Source organism: Fundulus heteroclitus, unplaced genomic scaffold (assembly GCF_011125445.2).
Source record: "Fundulus heteroclitus isolate FHET01 unplaced genomic scaffold, MU-UCD_Fhet_4.1 scaffold_478, whole genome shotgun sequence".
Classification (NCBI taxonomy): Eukaryota; Metazoa; Chordata; class Actinopteri; order Cyprinodontiformes; family Fundulidae; genus Fundulus; species Fundulus heteroclitus.
In genome coordinates this window covers 54,205-73,464 of record NW_023396899.1, presented here as the reverse complement: position 1 = coordinate 73,464, position 19,260 = coordinate 54,205, and the positions used below count along the sequence as shown (strand labels likewise).

General features: G+C 44.0%; 1 protein-coding gene across 3 annotated transcripts in view; it reads left to right on the top strand.

Annotated features, from left to right (window-relative positions):
* Positions 1–3,794: 3,794 nt before the first annotated feature.
* tecta (tectorin alpha) overlaps positions 3,795–19,260 on the top strand; it is a 40,626-nt gene continuing 25,160 nt past the window's right edge. Inside the window, exons 1-11 of one of the 3 annotated variants that reach the window (XM_036132150.1) lie at positions 3,795–4,129; positions 9,287–9,351; positions 9,441–9,580; positions 9,667–9,954; positions 11,866–12,003; positions 12,076–12,241; positions 12,348–12,760; positions 14,033–14,603; positions 14,701–15,311; positions 15,395–15,965; positions 18,473–19,089. In XM_036132150.1, coding sequence (XP_035988043.1) covers positions 9,288–9,351; positions 9,441–9,580; positions 9,667–9,954; positions 11,866–12,003; positions 12,076–12,241; positions 12,348–12,760; positions 14,033–14,603; positions 14,701–15,311; positions 15,395–15,965; positions 18,473–19,089 — 3,579 coding nt within the window. In that variant the 5' untranslated portion in view covers positions 3,795–4,129; position 9,287. Of the gene's footprint in view, positions 4,130–9,286; positions 9,352–9,440; positions 9,581–9,666; positions 9,955–11,865; positions 12,004–12,075; positions 12,242–12,347; positions 12,761–14,032; positions 14,604–14,700; positions 15,312–15,394; positions 15,966–18,472; positions 19,090–19,260 lie in introns of those variants that run through there. The other 2 variants (XM_012866607.3, XM_036132149.1) reach the window with 2 other exon arrangements.

Here is a 19,260-nt window from a genome sequence, read left to right as displayed (position 1 = left end):
CTTCCATTCAGGACAGAAGACTAATTATCCTCATATAAATAAGCAGAGTTGGGACTGGATAAGTAGGGACCACTTGGGATTGAGTGGAAATGTGCTTTGAGGTTAAAATGCTGAAGCACAATCCTGTTTTGAGGAGCACCAAACTTTCTACAAGAGAGATTTCTCTAGTTTTAGCTTCCCTTCATTGGCTTCCTGTTAAATCAAGAATAGAATTTAAAATTCTCCTTCTAACATATAAAGCCCTTAATAATCAAGCTCCATCATATATCAGAGCTCTGATTACCCCGTATGTTCCTAACAGAGCACTTCGCTCTCAGACTGCAGGTCTGCTGGTGGTTCCTAGAGTCTCTAAAAGTAGAATGGGAGGCAGATCCTTTAGCTATCAGGCTCCTCTCCTGTGGAACCAACTCCCAGTTTTGGTCCGTGAGGCAGACACCCCGTCTACTTTTAAGACTAATCTTAAAACTTTCCTTTTTGACAAAGCTTCTAGTCAGAGTGGCTCATGTTACCCTGAGCTAACTCTATAGTTATGCTGCTATAGGCTTAGGCTGCTGGAGGACATCAGGGTCTATTTCTCTCTCTGCTGAGTTCTCCTACTGCTCTCCAATCTGCATTGTTTGTTGTTATTTCAGCTTTTAACTTTTTGTTCTCTGTCATTTTCTCTTCATAGAAGGTACACCTGGTCTGGTGTTCTGTTAGCTGTGACATCATCAGGGGAGGCAGATCATCCACTATTACCATCTAACATAGAAAGTACTCCTGGGTCAATGTGAGCTTCGGTGCTTTCTGTGTCTCTGCTCTGTCTTCTCTAACATAGAAAGTACTCCTGGGTCAATGTGAGCTTTCTGTGTCTCTGCTCTGTCTTCTCTAACATAGAAAGTACTCCTGGGTCAATGTGAGCTTCTGTGCTTTCTGTGTCTCTGCTCTGTCTTCTCTAACATAGAAAGTACTCCTGGGTCAATGTGAGCTTCTGAGCTTTCTGTGTCTCTGCTCTGTCTTCTCTAAGCCCCAGTGGGTGGAGGCAGATGAGCATTCACACTGAGCCTGGTTCTGGTTCTGCTGGAGGTTCTCCTCCCTGTTAAAGGGGAGTTTTCCTCTCCACTGTCGCTTCATGCATGCTCAGTATGAGGGATTGCTGCAAAGCCATCAACAATGCAGACGACTGTCCACTGTGGCTCTACGCTCTTTCAGGAGGAGTGAATGCTGCTTGGAGAGACTTGATGCAACCTGCTGGGTTTCCTTAGAGAGGAAACTTTCTCACCAACCTGGAGGATCTGATGGAAGCTGACTTTGGAAAGAGCCTTGAGATGACGTGAGTTGAGAATAGGTGCTATATAAATAAAATTGAAATTAATTTTTAATATATAAATACACTTTGGCAGAATTATTGGGACATTTGCTCAGGCTGCAGGGATGGCTGACAAAGAGATGATGTGAAGATCGGTAAATGTTAATTCTGATGTATAAAAATCATCATATTTTACCACTGATTTTTTTTTTTTTTTTACGGAACCAAAAGATTTTTATCAAACTAAACTAGAGGAAAAAAGGTTAATTTTCAAGTTTTTTTCTTGTCCATAACAAAGAGAAGAAGCAGATGTGAAGTGAATCAGCTCAGCTTGATCTCCTTCACCTTTCTTCTCATTTCTTCGTCCCAACATCAGAATTCTCATCTTTAACCTAGCTACTCGTCCTTCTTTACACGACATTTGTTTCCACGGCCTGATTGGAAGTTGATGACCATTTACACAACAAGGAAGCTGCCTGGGCAGAGAGTCTTGTTGCTGCTTAATGTGACCGGGGTCGGCCCTCAGATTTGGAGCTTTTCACACGTCTTGCTCCTTACCTCTCCAGTTACTTCCACTGTCCTGCAACAAAGAGCCAACTGACTGTCCTTTCCTTCCCAGACCCCATCAGCTCAGATCCCCCGGAGATTTCCCCGCGCTATCATTGCAGCATCTATGGAAATGAAGTGTCTTGTAAATGAGGCTGTTCCTAATTAATAAAGGGCTTCTCAGAGTGTCCAAAGTGGCTCATGTTAATGCTGTAACTCAACCTGTCGCAGCGCTTAGAAAGGACGGTTTCAGCCTGGGTGTGTTCCTGGGTTTTGTCCCCGAAGGTCCTCCAAAGAAAGAGACTTTGGGACTCTTGGTGCCCGCAGGCTTTGAACTTAAGCAAATAGAGCATTTAAATCCACACCTGCTCAATTCAGTGACTATTTTCCTGAAAGCTAATGAAGCTGATTCAGCTTTTTTTGGCCAAGATTGTGTGCACCAACAGGGGCAGACGACTTCGGTTTCAGAGGCTCACAGCACAGACATTCAGCAGAGATTAAATACGAAATAGCAAACTTTAGAGAAAATAGAAAAATACAAAGAACAAAAATGCACATTTATATCTATGTACACCCAGTATCTTTTAAAAGACAGCTTAGAACAGAGAAAATATACTTATTTTGTTTCACAGCAGAGCAGCGGACTGCTCAGGTTGTCAGGTGTCCTTCAGAGAGACGACCTGGGGAGAGAAACTGTCCCTGTGGCGGCTGGTTTTAGCAGCCAGTGCTTCAGCTTAATCAGAGAAGCAGGAGGACCATGGTGGCTCTGGAGGAGCTGCAGAGAACCACAGCTCAGGTGGGAGGATCTATAGACTGGACAGCTGTAGGTGGTGGACTCCCTCAGTCTGCCCTGTATGGAAGTGGCACAAAGGAAGCCACTGTTGAAAGAAATCCATAAGAGGTCCAGTTTATCACGAAGCATGCAGGAGACACAGCTGACATGTGGAAGCAGAGGCCAACACTGAAGTTTTAAGGCCCACATGAAAAGCAACGTGTGTAGGAAAGTAGCACAGCGTGTCATCCTGCACACAGCCTCCCCATAACGAAGCACGGTGGTGGCAGCATCATGGTGTTAGGATGCTTTTCTATAACAGGAACCAGGAAGCTGGTCAGAGGGGGTGGGATGATGGATGGAGCTAAATCAGGACCATCCTGGAAGAAACCCTGTAAGAGGCTGCAGGAGAGCTGAGACCAGGGTGGAGGTTCTCCTTCCAGCAGGAGAACCTCCACCCAGAACCTGCAGCAAACTGAGAATCTGGAACAGACTTATGTTCCCCCCGTTCAGTCTGACAGAGCAGCGAAGAATGAGTCTGTAGCTTCTCAAAGCTGCTCGACAAACCCATAAAGACCTGCAGGTTCTACCGGGTACTGACCCACGGGGGGGGGGGGGGGGGGGGGGCTGACTACGAAAGCACTCCTAACTTTTCAGATATGTGAAAAATGTTGAACTCCATCTCTGATTTTCCTTACGCTTCAGGTAGGAATTCATTTCTGTTCTGTCTGTCGTATAAAATCACAATAAAACACATTGGTGTGGATAAAGGGGTGTGAATACTTTTCTTTGCTGTTTGAGATGGTGAGTGGACTTTTAAAAGGCTCTGTGCAAATGTCATCATTCCAAAGGTGATAAAAGCCTCAGTGTTTGCGACCAAATTCTCCACCAGACACATTTTATCATCGTTTGGCACCTGACAGATCCTGACAGGATTGCATTCATTCCTTATGAGAAGAGCCTCTTTGTACAAAAGCATTCCTCTTCTCCCTCATTTAAAACATTTCTGCAGACTTTCATTCCTCTTTTATTTCTCCATTCCCAGAAACCCAGACCTCCCCGCTCCTCTTCTCACACCTCGCTCCGTTTCCACTCCCACTGCTCCTCAGACTGCCTCCCTCTGACTCTCCCTTTCCTCCCCCCTCCTGCCCCCCCCCCCCCCCCCCCATCTCCATCCACTCGCTGATCTCAGATTAAGTTGAACACAAGCCCTGCTCAAGTTTGCACCTGCTTCTTTCAGCTCCGTTCACGGTTCCTACAGGAAGCGCCGCGTGTTTCTGCATCTTACTCCTGAAATTAAAGCTCAACACGACCTGCTGGATTGTCTGGGGGGGTTTACTGGTGACCCTGTGGAGGCAGGAGTGTTGATTCTGTCGGCTCCATCAGGACGTCCAGCTGCTCTGCATACCTCCCATCGCCTCCGCTGCCTCCATCCATCACTGCGGTTCCCAGCTGGATGGGCCTCTGCTGCTGTGGGAATTGATACGTTAGACTTGTGCTAGATGTCCGTGCTCTGATAGCAGGTGGGTTCTCATCCAGGTCCTCTGATTTTTAACAAATGTTTCATTTTTTTTATTCGTATGCTGTCAGGAAGTGAAATAATAGGTTTTATTTGCTGTAACATATGGAGTTGCATGCTTATTGTCACTGTCCACTGTGGTTCACTGTGTGGTTTTAATTAATTATCTCAGGAGCCTTTAGAGTAAGATCGGATGAAGAAACATTTCCAGGGTTTGAAGAAGGCATCTGCTGATTTGGTGCTAAAGGACGAATGCTGGCAATAACTTCAACTATTGTGTCTTGAAAATGAAGCCCAGTTGGATAAGATGGTGAGCCAAGTCAAAGCAAGGCGATCGCAGCGATCTTCCTGCTGATGATGCGTGATGGGATGCTGATGACATGAGTGCAGATCTCTATCAGCGGTGGCCACTTACTCTGGCACACCTGAGCGCAATTTAACAACCAGTCTGAGGAGAAATCACACGTTATCCAGCGAGGACGGAGGCATTCAGGCGAGCTTAGACCCTCAGGATGAGGCCAGTTGGCATAACGGCGTCACATAGATGCATATAGGCTCAAAGTCCCAAATAAATCCAAAAGTTACATTTTTAAATGACAGAAAAGCAGCAAAGTTCAGACTTTACATCCCTAACTCCATTAGACATTCAAACAGGACCCATTGGTACGTTTGGTAAAACTGTTTTTTGCAGAGTGATTATACATATTGGTACATTCATATATATATATATATATATATATATATATATATATATATATATATATATATATATATATATATATGTGTTAGACAAGTTAGTTTCTTTTCTACACATTTCTACCACAGGTACAAATAATATTGGATGAAAGTATCATAAGTTCCACCTATAGGGGTACATGATACATGTCCAGTGTCTATATAGGTCTGTACGTTCTTTTTACATTTTCAAACTAACATACATTTGTACAAAGACGTTAAAGTCTGTGAGTTCAGCCTAATGAATAAAGGTCTGGTTGCTAAGTTTTCAGGTGTTCAGGTAAAAAAAATGGTTCCCAATTTCCAAAAGTCTTTGTTTTAATTAATACTTTCCCTCTTGGTTTGGCTGCTTTAGCAGTTACCTGTTTTTTTTTACAGACAGTAAAACTCTATACGTGCATAATAAGCACGAAAACAAACTAACATATGGAACTGAGACTGAAAATGAGGTCAATCTAAAGTAAAACCCAGAAATCAGCAAGGCCCAAGCCTGCTCACTGTTAAAATGTGGAAAAATAGACGTTGGCCAACTATGCTAAAACAATCTGCTGCTGAGCAATAGTTACTTTTTAGCCTTTCTGATAAGTTAATTACCTTCTTATTATCATATTACTAAAGTAGTGTAAAACTATGTGTTTTAACCACTGTATCACCCTAATTTCCCTATTGTTACACAATAAAGGTGTTCCTTGTCTTGTTGTTCTGCTAAGAAATATAAAGAACAAGAGAGACATGGGAGGCTCCAACCAGAAGCATGCCTTGGTGTTTGTTAACTCCTGCTTCAAAGCGTTCCAGATTTCGGCTGTTGCTGGTTTTCCTGGAAGCTAATATCTAACCTGACCGTTTTGTAAAAATGCCTGTTAGCTGTTCCCAGAGGCTAAAGCTAACTGCTAGTCAGGGCGCTGCTAAGACTAGAGCAAACTTCTGCTGCAAATCCAAATCTGTTTGGCGTTTCCTGCCCAAAATAAAGGGATTAACATATTGGACAGGACATAACATGTGACGCTAACGTCACCAGTCCTGGCTTTGTTTTCCTGGCCTTTCCGTCACAAAACTAACACGGCGCAAAGAACAAAAACTTTGTAGCAGTTCATGTGGCCAACATGTTGTTGATTTGTGTGATGATGTAATTTTCCATCGGGAAGCTTCTCTGGGTGTAGATGTTGCAAAAAGTTCTCTTTTCTAGTTAGAGATGGGTAGTAACTAGTTACAGTTACTTAAGTAACTTTTTGAGCAAAATGTGCTTTTAGGAGTAGTTTTACTGCACTGTACTTTTTACTTTTACTTGAGTCATATTATTACTCAAGTATCGTTACTCTTACTAGAGTAATATTTCTGGCTCCTCTACCTGCTGTGAGTAACTTCAGGAATAAATAACAAACTTGTTTTAACCAAAAATGCATCACAGAGACAAAAACCTGGAGTTTATGTTAAAGTTAGACTTCTTATTTGTTCTGTAGTTTTGTTATTTTAATGTTATTTTCTATCTGCTGAGCTCATTGAGCCATTTAGAGGTCAGATGAATGTTCAGTAAACATTAGATATTGTCATTGGAAGTACTTTGCACTGTAACATACTGGATATACGTTAACTATTTAGCTGTGTTGTTATTAATTGTATATTTTCTTTTATTTTTGTCTTTAAAATACCAGAATTTGCACATAACCTTATATTTTTGGCTGATTACATCATTTTTAATTATTAAATCATCAGTAGTTATGATTAGTTACTCAGTACTTGAATAGCCTTCTTACTGGTTATGTTTTTGCTCTTACTTGAGTGACTGACAAGATTTTACTTTTGCCATCTGGCCAATTTCAACCATCCTGCTGGTGAAAATAACATACTGTGACGTGATGCAGTCTTGATAATTTATGGATCAAGAAACAAATTAAGGAGCTTGCACCTTGATTAGCTTTTCGGTGTTCTGAATGTAGATTCCCAATCTTGCACATCAGTTCATGTTTTTCTGTTATTGGGTTTAGTTCTCTTAAATCTCAGTTCAGTTCAACTTGTTTTTAATTACCCTCCACCTGCATTCAGTGTCATTCTCCACTCGTCCCTCATTTATGTCCACGGTGGTTTCTTGATCACATGTTGATGTGCCCCTGGGCAAGGCACCAAACCCCCAGTTGGCTATCACCTGCACATCATTGTATGACTGTGTGAGTGTCCCCACTGAGCGTCATCCCTGAGGTTTCCATGCCTGAGGTCCAGTGATCTGTGTTGTCTCAGCACGGTTCAGTGGGATTTCAACAATCCAGGTTAGAAAACTCAGTTTCTGCTAAACGCAGCCTTATCAGAAGTACCTTCATACAGCTATTTAACAAGTCTAACTGTGTTGATCAGCCTACCCACCGTTCCTTAGCAGTCTGATGGCCGATTGTTGTTCCCAGGGGCTGAGTCAATAACAGCATCATGAGAGCGAGACAGTTAGACTCGAATGCCTCCACCGCAGTTTAACGACGGGCGGTTTCTCTCAAACCAGCGTTCCTTTCTATCCAAGATGAGAACATCTTCAGCATTGAAAGAATGACCTGCAGATGAACCGCAGGATCTTGACCTGATGATGTTGCTGATGTGGAACCAGTCCTGGTTCTCCTGGCGCTGAAGAGCAGACACAACATTACTCTGTTGGTGCCGGGACACAGATCTTCGGGGTGAACCAGTTCTAGTTTAGAAAATTAATGTCTCCATTTCTTTGGGTCTCCTGCAACACAGGAGATGAGTTCTGGTCTGGGTTTGGGTCTTGGGTCCTCCTTTTCCCCCAATGGATGGCTGGAGTCCTGTTGGCCCAGTTGGGATAACCACACGGCTCTAAGGCTCATCTCATGCGTGATTTAACCTTCTCCCTGGCTCCTGAGTTTGTGGAGACGTTGTCTGCTCTGTGATCCAGAGTCCTGATGATTTTTGTTCTAGTGGGTGATGGGAGTCACACCATAAGTACTGGTCTGTGTCGGTGGGTCTGTGGTACATGTCAGTGTCTAACTTACCTCCACTGAGACGTCACAGTCCAGGAAACTCAATATATTTACCCACTGAGTTGATGTGATGAGGGAAATGTTGGACTTCCTGAGGTTTAATCTTAACCCCGGTATCATCAACATACCTGAATCAATGGCTTGGTGGCGTCCCTGCAGGGACAATTTCAGGAGTTGGCACAGTTGCCCTGTGGAAAGAGCGGTTCTGCTGCTAAGGGTGGAGTCTGATTTTAATCTTGTACAGACCAGGTCCACCGCCTCATCGTCAAGAACGCACGTAAACAGTGATCTGAAGTTTCATTCATCTGCATGATGGCATTCCTCACCTGGTCCACAAAGTCCATGGTGTTCCTCAGATTGAAGAAGTCTCTTGGAGAAGAAGCAAAAAGCTTCAATAAAGAAGAACCCGTTCAGTGGATCTACCCAAACCTTTTTTTTTACTTCAGTGGAATGTTTCTATGTGAGCATTAAAGGAAATAACTGATGCATTACAGATTCCTTACCAAACAGCAGTGTTTAAATGATTTCCTCACCTTGGAAGAGTGTTTTTTTTACCATAGGTACTCCTTCAAAGCCATACTGGAAAGCACAATGTCCAATAAGACGTTTATCTAAAACGTTCCCTGCAGAACTGATCAGAACGAGTGAAAAACAACTAATAACACCATAACACGTAAACGGAGCAGCTTACGCACTTCCCCAGTGAGGAAGGATGACTCTTAATGTTTGCCGTACTGGTCCATCGCTGGCCGTGCATTCCGGTACTTTAAGGAGCTTTACTGCAGTTCATTGAGCAATAAAGTTTAAAGCTTCATATATGGTGACACCAAAATCTGCCAACGTGGCCGTGTTTTCAGCTTTACCAGCAGGAAACTTGCCAAGCCTGACACTGAACAGTCCCAATGGACCCGCGAGGTATTTGGCAACCGGAACCTTCTCACTTAAAGCCATTAGTGCCCCTGTGTTCACACTCCTGTTCCTTTAGCCAACAAAGCATGGATGAGTCCCAAACAGAGGTAGTAATGAGGTCCTGAGCTGCTTCACGGCTTCAGGCACCGAGACGAGGGAGGAGAGAGGGCCGGTCTCAGCAGCTGCCGGGGACCCGGGTACATAGAGGACCCCATGTCTACTGCTGTGGGCTCACATGAGACCGTGGGCAAATGTGATCCTTAGACATTGTTCTGAGATGCATAATAGGGCCCTTTCAGAAAGCCTCATGGGAGACCTGGGAGCCTGATCTTAAAGAAGTAACGTGGCGCTGGTTGGATGGTTCCCCCTCCTCTCTGCTTTGTTAAATGCTCTTGTTTATGAGAAGCTGTCCTATGACTCACATCTCCCCACATTTCCATTAGCTTTGAGGGAAAGGCGACGCAGATTAAGTAACAGGACTTCGGTATAATCTCTCTCCTCATCTCCTGCTGTTTCTTCTCTCCTTTTTTTTCCAGAATGGTCAGACGTTGCTGTCCAGTCATTGTGCTCCAGCTGTTCAGCATTTTTGCACAGGCCAGAGGTACCGGCACGTCCCAAACCCTGCAATAAACTCTTCCCTCCAGACATTTTCTGATACGGCTTGGTAAATTTGATTTACCCTCTTTGCAGGTATTACTCAGGATATTTTGTATCCATATGGACCGGGTCATAGGGATCTTGAAACTCCGAAGATGGATGATGGGAGTTCCCCTGAAGTTCCCTTGCTCATCCCCTTCATTTTCTTCAACGTGCCTTACCGTTCCGTCTATGTAAGCCTTTCATCTGAAATGCACCGAAACAAACAGGTTTCACCACACATGACGTTCATTCCCAGTCTGTCCTGTCCTGTTTGCAGGTCAACAACAACGGTGTGATCTCCTTCAGCGTCCAGGTTAGCCAGTTCACACCTGAGGGTTTCCCTCTGAGCGACAGCAGATCTTTCATTGCTCCACTTTGGGCAGATGTGCACAACGGCATCCGTGGAGATGTCTACTACAGAGAGACGACGGATCCTGAACTACTGGAAAGGGCAACTCAAGATGTCCGCAAGCACTTCAAAAACATGCCCGGCTTTACAGCCACGTGGGTCTTTCTGGCAACGTGGCACCAGGTTACCTTCTACGGAGGGAGCCAGACAACCCCGGTAGATTCAGTTACTATTTGGTTATTTATTTAAACATCAAAATTATGTAAAATATATGTTGAAGAGAACTGGAAAATATTTTCCATATATTCATACCATTAGGACCTACAACATGGCAATGTACCATCATTTCATCTTCACTGTTAATCAAATCTCTTCGGGATGAACTACCTTTTTTATTACAAATGTGACAACTATTTTCACAAATACACAGCAACATTGCAACATTTCATATTATTTTCAATGTGAGATCACTACCAGTAAAGTTCATTAAGCGACTGTGGCTTGATGGGTTGAGTAGTCGTCTGGCAACCAGAAGGTTGTGGGTTCGATTCCAGCTTCCCCTTGCCACATGTCGATGTGCCCTTGGGCAAGGCACTTAACCCCAAGTTGCCTACCGAGCTGCGTCTCGGTGTATAAATGTGTGCGCGTTAGTGAGAGCGACTGGGTGAATGTGGCTATAGTGTACAGCGCTTTGGGTGGTCAGCATGACTGGAAAAGCGCTATATAAGTTCAGTCCATTTACCATTTAAATTTTTTCTATAGTAACAATTCCCAGTAAATGTTGTTTCAAGGCACTTTTAAAGGAATCATGTCCAATTTACATCTAAAGTCTAATTTGGTCTAAATTAAATTTAAACCACTACAGTTTATTTCTATACATTACAGTCAGAACATACAACAGTTCATTCAATCATGATTTTAACACAGTTCAGGCATATTCAAGTAAAACTTAAACTCCAACTGCAGTTGTGGGTTCAGAAGAAAGGATAAGAAAAGGAAAACCGATCAACTGGCTGAGGGCTAATTCTAGTGGGAATAAAAAACAAGAACATAAAACTAGCCTCCGTACAGGAAATAAATATAGCTAAAGGTGGAAGCACTGAACCAGGAGTCATTGGTGGGTAATTTTATTCCACATAAGTAACTGTGATTAATTTTTACCTTTATTAAGGTCTGATTTTTTGCTGAAAACCCATTTTTGGTGTGTTGCCGTTAATGCTAATGATTAAATTCAAGGCAAGGCAAATTTATCTGAATAGCATATTTCAGTACAAAGACAATGCAAAGTGCTTTACATGATTAAAACATAGGAAAATAAAAACAATAAAAGCAATTGGGAATAAAATGTAGAAACATTGAAACAAAATAAAACATGGGAGAATAGAAAATAAAAGCAAATATTGAAAACAGTTGGACTACAAAGTTGAACTAATGATGTGTCAGAGGGAATCCTGAACACATTTTTAATCTTGATTTAAAGGAACTCGTGGTTTCAGCACTTTTCCAGTTTTGTGGGAGTTTGTTCCAGATCAGTGGAGCATAGGAACTAAATGCTGCTTCTCCATGTCTGGTTCTGGTTCTGCAGAGCAGGCTGGAGCCAGAAGACCTGAGTGGTCTGGAGGGTTGATGCCGTGATAACAAGTCTGTGATGTATTTAGGTGCTAATTCAGGGATTTATAGACTAACAGAAGTACAGAAAGTTACAATACTTTTCCTCTTTAATTTGTTAATTTTTTACATATGAGTTGTATTGTAGTTCGGTGTACATTGTCTTTTAATTTTTTCAAAAGACTTGAAATTTTAAGACTTTTAAGTTCAGAATCAGAATTCTGTATCTGAACTTAATTGTCTTGTCAGATAAAAGGTTAGAGTTGGGTTAAAGTTGATGACTTAAACAGGCTCATTTAGTTATATTTAAATATTTTCTATTTAAAAAAACACATGATGGGTGAACACCTGTTGTGTGAGACGTGTTGTATCATTAACATGATGATACAACTCCAGCCGTTTCTGCTGGTTTGTAAACAGAACTCCAAACATAACAAGCATCGTTCATCTATAGGCTTCTTTACTTTTGTTGTGTTTCACTTTTTCCGTGTTTAAAACAATTTCTCATTGGCTTGGCAGGTGAATACTTTCCAGACAGTACTCATCTCAGATGGCGTGGTGTTCTTCAGTATGTTCAACTATGGAGAAATTACGTGGAGCACAGGAACAGCCAGTGGAGGAGATCCTCTGACGGGACTCGGTGGAACAACAGCTCAGGTATTCTACTAACATCACTTCTCGTGCAGAAGTTACACCAACAACGTGGCTTAAACCTTTCCAACATTTCAGGCAGGCTTTAATGGCGGAGACATCGGTCACTTCTTCAACCTACCAGGATCCCGGTCAAATGATGTGGTAAACATTGAACAGACAACCAACGTCAACATTCCTGGACGCTGGTTTTTCCGCGTCGACACCGAGCTGATAGATCCTGCCAACGGCTGCAGCTACAATGGCAAGTTTGAACTTCAAAAATCTGTTCGCTGTCGCTTATGTCCGAACATCACTACGTCACCTAAAGCTGCTCAACTTCTCCTTAATTTGCACCTCACCTTCTCTAGGACGGTTTTACAGACGAGGAGAGATCTTCTGGTTGTCGGACCAGTGCTCCCAGCGCTGCCGATGCCTTGATATAAACAACGAGGTGCAATGCCTGGAGGCTCCATGTGGGCAGTTTGAGAACTGCGAGCAGCAGGAGGGGGCCTTCTACTGCCAGCCCACACGCACCAGCACCTGCGTGGTATTTGGAGACCCGCACTATCACACCTTCGATGGCTTCCTCTATCACTTCCAAGGCACCTGCTCCTACCTGCTGGCCCGGCCCTGCTGGGAGATGGTGGGACTGCCCTTCTTTAGTGTGGAGGCCAAAAACGAGAACCGCGGGGTCGCCACGGTGTCCTGGTTGAGAGATGTGACCGTGGAGGTCTACGGTCACAGAGTCATGATACCTAAAGGCAGTTTGGGAAGCGTCCAGGTAAGAATCCAGCTCATTGGGAAGGTTTTTGATCCCTTGCAGATTTATTCTGTATTTTTTTCACAATTTAAATGTTTCAAAGATCACCTCAGTAAGTACAAAATGCAGTTTACATATTAATGGTGAGTATAATATATCTGCAGGATTGTTTTCTATTCAGCCTCATCGGAGCCTTTTCAAGCATCAATATAACCTCTATTTAAGGTCATATCAGAGCATCTCAGTTAACATTAAGTCAACACTTCAACTAGACCACATCAAAATCAAAATGGTTTCATCCCAAAGCAGAAAGCCTTAGAAATTGTTTTATAATGCTGGTCAGACTGCTAGAGTTAAGTGACTGATATACTCGTGTAGTTCTTGGTGTCAGACAGGTTCTTTTTAAGAGACTTCTTGGTTTTACAGGTATGGCAGTTGTCAGGCCTGGGGTGTGGCAAGGAAAACTAAACCCAAGTTTTCCAAAAAAATGGTTGATGACGATTTCACTTTAGGGTTGATTACTTTTACACATGGTTAAATACCTTTGGTTATTTGGATTAACCTTGCCGGAAGACGAATTTTCATGGCATTTGTGCGTTCACAGACCCACCAGAATCCCTCTTATATCGTTTCAGCTTCAATCGTTTGTGTCCGAACCAAAAACAGTTCGGGCCAATCACGTTGCAGTATTGTGGTTTAATGCGGGACATACCAGCTGTGATGACAGCAAGAGCTGACGAGCACACAGCAGAACCAAAATAAACCTGGCGGTGCAGGAGGACGCATGCGTAGCTGCTGCTATCACATCTGTTTTATGATAGCAGCAGCTATGTGGAATTCACGATTTCATCGATTTCATCTTTAAAGAAAAACAGCAAGAAGTCTCTTGTCTGGCTTACCTTGTTGTGGGTTCTCAGGATGCAGGATATAATAGCGTGATCGGCTAAAACCAACCTTTAGTAGGCGGGCACTAGGTGTCGCTTTGCCCAATCAGCTGGGGAAGTTCTGCTGAACGTCTCTACTTTCGCCAAACGGTTTCTATAGAAGGTTAATAATGAACACAACAGAGAGTGTTATACCTGGCACCCAGACAGTTTATGTTTGGGTTGCCTTTTTCTGAAAACATTTAAGTATGACAAAAAGCAAAATCATTAGACATCAGGAATAGGTTGATTTTTTTTTTCACAGCACTGTTTATGTTTGTCTTTATAGGTAGAAAATGATTTACGGAGCGTCAGAGTTTTGGCCTGTCATTTCTATCTTCTCCTAGTTAAACCTTGTTTCTCACTTTAGGTGGACGGCTTGATGAAGACATTACCAGTCCAACTGGAGCTCGGTGCAGTAAAGGTGTACCAGTCCGGAGTTGCTGTAGCTTTAGAGACAGACTTTGGACTCCTGGTAACCTATGACGGCCAGCACTACGCCTCCATCTCATTACCAAGCTCCTACTTCAACAACACCTGTGGTCTTTGTGGGAACTATAACGACGACCCTGCAGACGATCCCGTGCTTCCTGATGGCTCTCTTGCAGAAAGCGTGGTGGAGCTGGGAGGCAGCTGGAGAGCAGAGGACACAGACTGGAGGTGCACAGACGGTTGTGCTCAGAACTGCAGCGTCTGTGACCCTCTTACAGAAACCATGTACTTTCGCGCAGACTACTGTGGGCTAATCAACAAAACCGATGGACCCTTTCGAGACTGCAGAGCCGTAGTGGACCCCACTGCCTTTGTGTATAGTTGTGTGTATGATATGTGCAGCAACAGGGATAACATCACCACACTGTGCCACGCCATTCAGGCCTACGCCTTAGCCTGTCAGGCCCTTGGTGTCACAATACGACCCTGGAGAACTCGCACCTTCTGTGGTGAGATGCAGCGTGCATTTGTTTTTCACAAGTGTTTATGCACTCCCGTTATCATTAATCACCTCATATGTCGTGTTTTTATTTCATTTGCTCACAGCAATGTCATGTCCGGAGTTCAGCCATTACGAAGTGTGCACAACTGCGTGTCCAGCTTCCTGCTCGGACCTCACCGCTCCCTTGTACTGTGTTCATCCTTGCACCGAGGGTTGCCAGTGCGAACCCGGCTACGTCCTGAGCGGCAATCGGTGTGTGCAACAAGACGACTGTGGCTGTGAGCACAACAACCTCTATTACCCTCTCAATCACACGTTCTGGGCTGGCCCCGGCGGAGAGGAAGGCGACTGTACCCTCCGCTGCACATGCGGGTTTGCCGGGGAGGTCTCCTGTTTCAATGAGTCCTGTAAGGACGGCGAAGTGTGTGTGGCCGAGCTGGGCTTTCTGGGCTGTTACCCTCGGAGGGAGGGAGTGTGCTCGGTCACCCAGAACTCGGTGACATCCACCTTTGATGGGACGTTCCTCCTGTTTCCGGACGACAGCTCATACCACCTCCTGAAGCTGTGTGGTCCGGTACCGGCTAATGGGTCAGTGGTGGAGGTGAAGATTGGCAGGCGGCTCATGAACAAAGGTCCCACTTGGAAGAGACCCGTGATAGTAACTGTAGCTAACCTCGAGGCACAGATGGGAGGTACAGACTTTGACACAGTAAAGGTTGGTATTTTCTTTTGTTCTTCATTGATTCTTCTGTCGGTAAAGGTCTAGCTTTTGTAGCCTTTGCACTATTTGTGTCCCAGGTGAATGGTGAGCCGGTTGTTCTCCCATTTGTCCATCCAATGGAGACAATGATGATCTACAAGGCACCAGGAAATGCCACTGTGGTAGAGTCCAGAGGTCTGCTCCGCGTCCATTACACCCGCCAGGGATTCCTTAACATCTCCCTCTCCACCATCTTCTACAACATCACATGTGGCTTATGTGGCGTCTTTAACAGCAACGCCACGGACGACCTGCGCCTGCCCAACGGTCGGCTTGCAGAAAATACCGAACAGTTCACAGAGGGGTGGAAATCGATTGCAGACGACCTCACCTGCAATGGGGAATGTGACGACCTCTATCGCATGTGCACAGACCTGCGTCTTTACCAGAGTCCCTGGATGTGTGGAAACATCAACGACCCGGGGAATAGCTCCTTCCTGGCGTGCCACTCAGTGGTCAATCCTTCACCGTTCTTCAGGAACTGCTTGTACAACATGTGCGTAAGGGAAGGAAACTGGTCAGCCCTGTGCTCCTCTCTGCAGGCTTATGCCACAGCCTGTCAGGACGCCCAAGTGGGCCTTGCTTCCTGGAGGAGTGCGACCAACTGTCGTGAGTAGATGTTGCTTTAAATGAAAGAGAGGATTGTTCATGGGTATTTCCCCCTGCTTTAAAGCGCCGTGAAGCTTCTTGTATATTAAATGTTGCAGGATTTGTATTTCTTCTCATTCACATGCTTTGTTATTCTTCACATTTATATCAATTAAATAACTTGCTGTCAAGACATCCACTCTCCACATTGAGCTGTAAATGCAATTATACAGCTCAGTGTTTTAGCAGCATGGTGGCTTAAAATAATCTAAAGTAGAAGTGGCTAAAGGCAAATCTCCCCTAAAACGTGTTAGATGTTAATCTGCCCAGAACATTAAATGTTTCATAGCCCATAGTTAGAAATATAAAATAGTATTGGTGATCTGTTGCTTTGTGTAGCTCTGTTGACCTGAAAGCTACAACAAAGAACTGTGTTACCTCATACACCAGCAGTCAAAACTTTGGGCTAAACTTCTCAGGGTGAGCTCCACTCTATGTATATTAACATATTTTTTGGGGGTGCTTGGTGGTCCAGCTGGTGGAGCCGGCGCACCGCCTGCAGAGGCTGTGTTCCTTGATGCAACTGGTCTGGGTTTGACTCCTTTTCTTGTTCCATTTGCTGCATATCTTCCCTTTCTCACCGCTATGAACGATCCAATTATTTATATTAGCGGCTGACGCTACACCAGGCCCCAGTGTGAGAGCTGCTGCTGTATAACAAAATGTAGCTGTAATAACATGAAGATGAAATAATTATGAAGAGGACTAGTGATTAGCACTGCTAGCATAGTTAGCCTTCTTCATGTGGTCCTGAGCTTAACTCTGAGATTTCTAAAAACACTGCCAGCGATGTCAAATCCAGCATGTTCCAGACGTCGAGCACTCAAAATGATAAAATAGTTTAACTTTGGTGTAACACAGTTAGCCTTCCTGTTATCTGCCCAGAGTTTCACTCTCTCTCATTCTCCTGCACACAGCAGGAGAATGAGAGAGAGTGAAACTACAAACCTTTGAGGAAAATAGATATTCCCTTAAATCTATTTTCTTACATCGCTGTGCTGCCTCTGACTTCATTCTAAACATGTTATTGATGCTGAGAACAGCTGCCGTTGAGTCTTTTTCCCACAGCAACAGCTTCTGCTTTGAAGAGCGTTGTTGTCAGCTGGACCTGGTAGCACCTACTAAGGTGTGTTCACTCATCAGAAAAATATTAGATTTCTGTGGTTCCAGGTTTTCAGTCAGAGGTCGGGACCGATCCTACCAGAAACTGGAGAAATCCAAACTTTAACCCGTTTGTGCTTGCTGTCCAATTATTTTTAACATCAACAGATATCACTGAGCTCTTGTTCAGCCTCTATAAATAATTTACCACAACATAAATATTGCCCATTTTTGTCAGACCACCTTGGTAGCTCCCATATATTCGGTTGTAACATGAATAATAGAGTTTATTGTCCGTCTGTCACATAGGATCCCTATAATTTGGAATAACCCTGCAAAGAGATTATGTTTTTCACCGAGTCGCCATCCTTTTGGACACCATCGAGCTAACTGTTGTTCTAAATATAAACTGTCTTATTGGTGTGACATGCTACTTTTTACATCTTCCATTGTAAGTAAACTTTATTTATATAGTTATTAATCAAAACAAATAGCTGCTTTTTTAAAGAGTAGCCCAGTTAAAGTAGCACAAAGATGGAGACTTTTTCCTTCTTTCTTTTAACACTGCTACCCCATTATAACATGTCAGGATACCGTCCTAATATTTGGAGTCAGGGCAGGGAGTAAAGAGGCAGTTTGCAGAAACATTATCAATGCACACGTTAAATGGCCGCTGATGCCATCCACGTTTATGAAAGAAACTACTCTGAAACTCGGTCTTACACATTAAAACGTAACAACGTCACTTACAGTTTAGGAGGAACGATGTTTCCAAGCTTCACACATTACTAACCTGGAAAGAAGCGTTAATAATGTTGGTGAAGGAAGAAGCGGACTGGCATCTTCTCTGAATCTACTTTCCATTTTAAACAAAAAACCCTCATCTGGTCAGTTTTTGATCTAAAAAATAAGGTATTAAAATTATTTTTTTTACCTTATTTGCAACAATACAATTATGTATTATATGATACTGTTTTAAGAAAATGTTTGAGCAGAAATTAACTAGCAGCAATAGAGAACTCTCACTCAGGAGTGTCTCACAATGAAGGTGCTGTAGGTGGTTGTCACGTCACCACTGTTTGATGCTGGTTAGGCTTTTCAGCAATAATGACAGCTTATGTATTAAATGGATATGAATGAACAACAAAGCTAAAGAACATCCATAATAATATGGTAAAAAAAAGACATTTTTAAACCTAGAGCAAATATTTACAAAAGGAAACTCAACCCTGTTGCACTCCACATATCAGGTTTTTGGATGTCGGCATGATATTGTTGGAGCCTGTCGATGTAAATGATGTGATACGCATGGCCAAACACTAAAACACTTTCTCTCCTTCTCCACCTTCCATCTGCCTCCCCATCAGCTCTTCCCTGTCCAGAGAACAGCCACTTTGAGGAATGCACCACGGCCTGCCCTTTGACCTGCACCAACCTGGATGAGCCCGAGGAGCCGTGCCCTCTGCCCTGTCAGGAAGGCTGCCAATGTGAGGAAGGTTTCGCGCTGCGGGACGGCCTGTGTGTGGCGCGGAGCGACTGCGGCTGCATGTACCACGGTCACCAGGTGGCCACCAACCAGACCTTCTGGACAGACTGGGAATGCCAGGAGCGCTGCTACTGCAACGGCTCTGACAACAGCGTCTACTGTCAGCTCGCCCCCTGTCATTCCGAGGAGTACTGCCAGGAGAACGACGGCCTTTACTTCTGCCAGCCGCGCACCGAGGCCTTGTGCGTGGTAGCCGGTTACGGACATTTCCTGCCATTTACTGGCATGCCCTTTGAGCTTCAGAGCTCCTGCACCCTAAAGATGGCCACCACCGTCTGTGGGCGCAGAGAGCCAGCAGCAGGAGTTTTCCCTCGATTTAAACTGGCAGTTCGTAACGAGGAACGAGACACTGGGCAAGCAATCTGGGTGAGGGGCTTCGTGCTGGAGGTCTACGAGTACGAAATAGAAGTTTCTCGAAGCTACAAACACACCGTCACTGTGAGTATATGAACATCTGTGCTCTGGCACACAACCTGTAATTGTTTTTTCATGTTGTTCTGAGAGGGATTGTGTTGTCATCCTCTATAATGGTCTGAATCCGTAGTTACGCTGTCCTGCTGGTTTCCAGTTTTCTTTGTCACTCTTTTACTTTTAAGACCTAAAAATCAA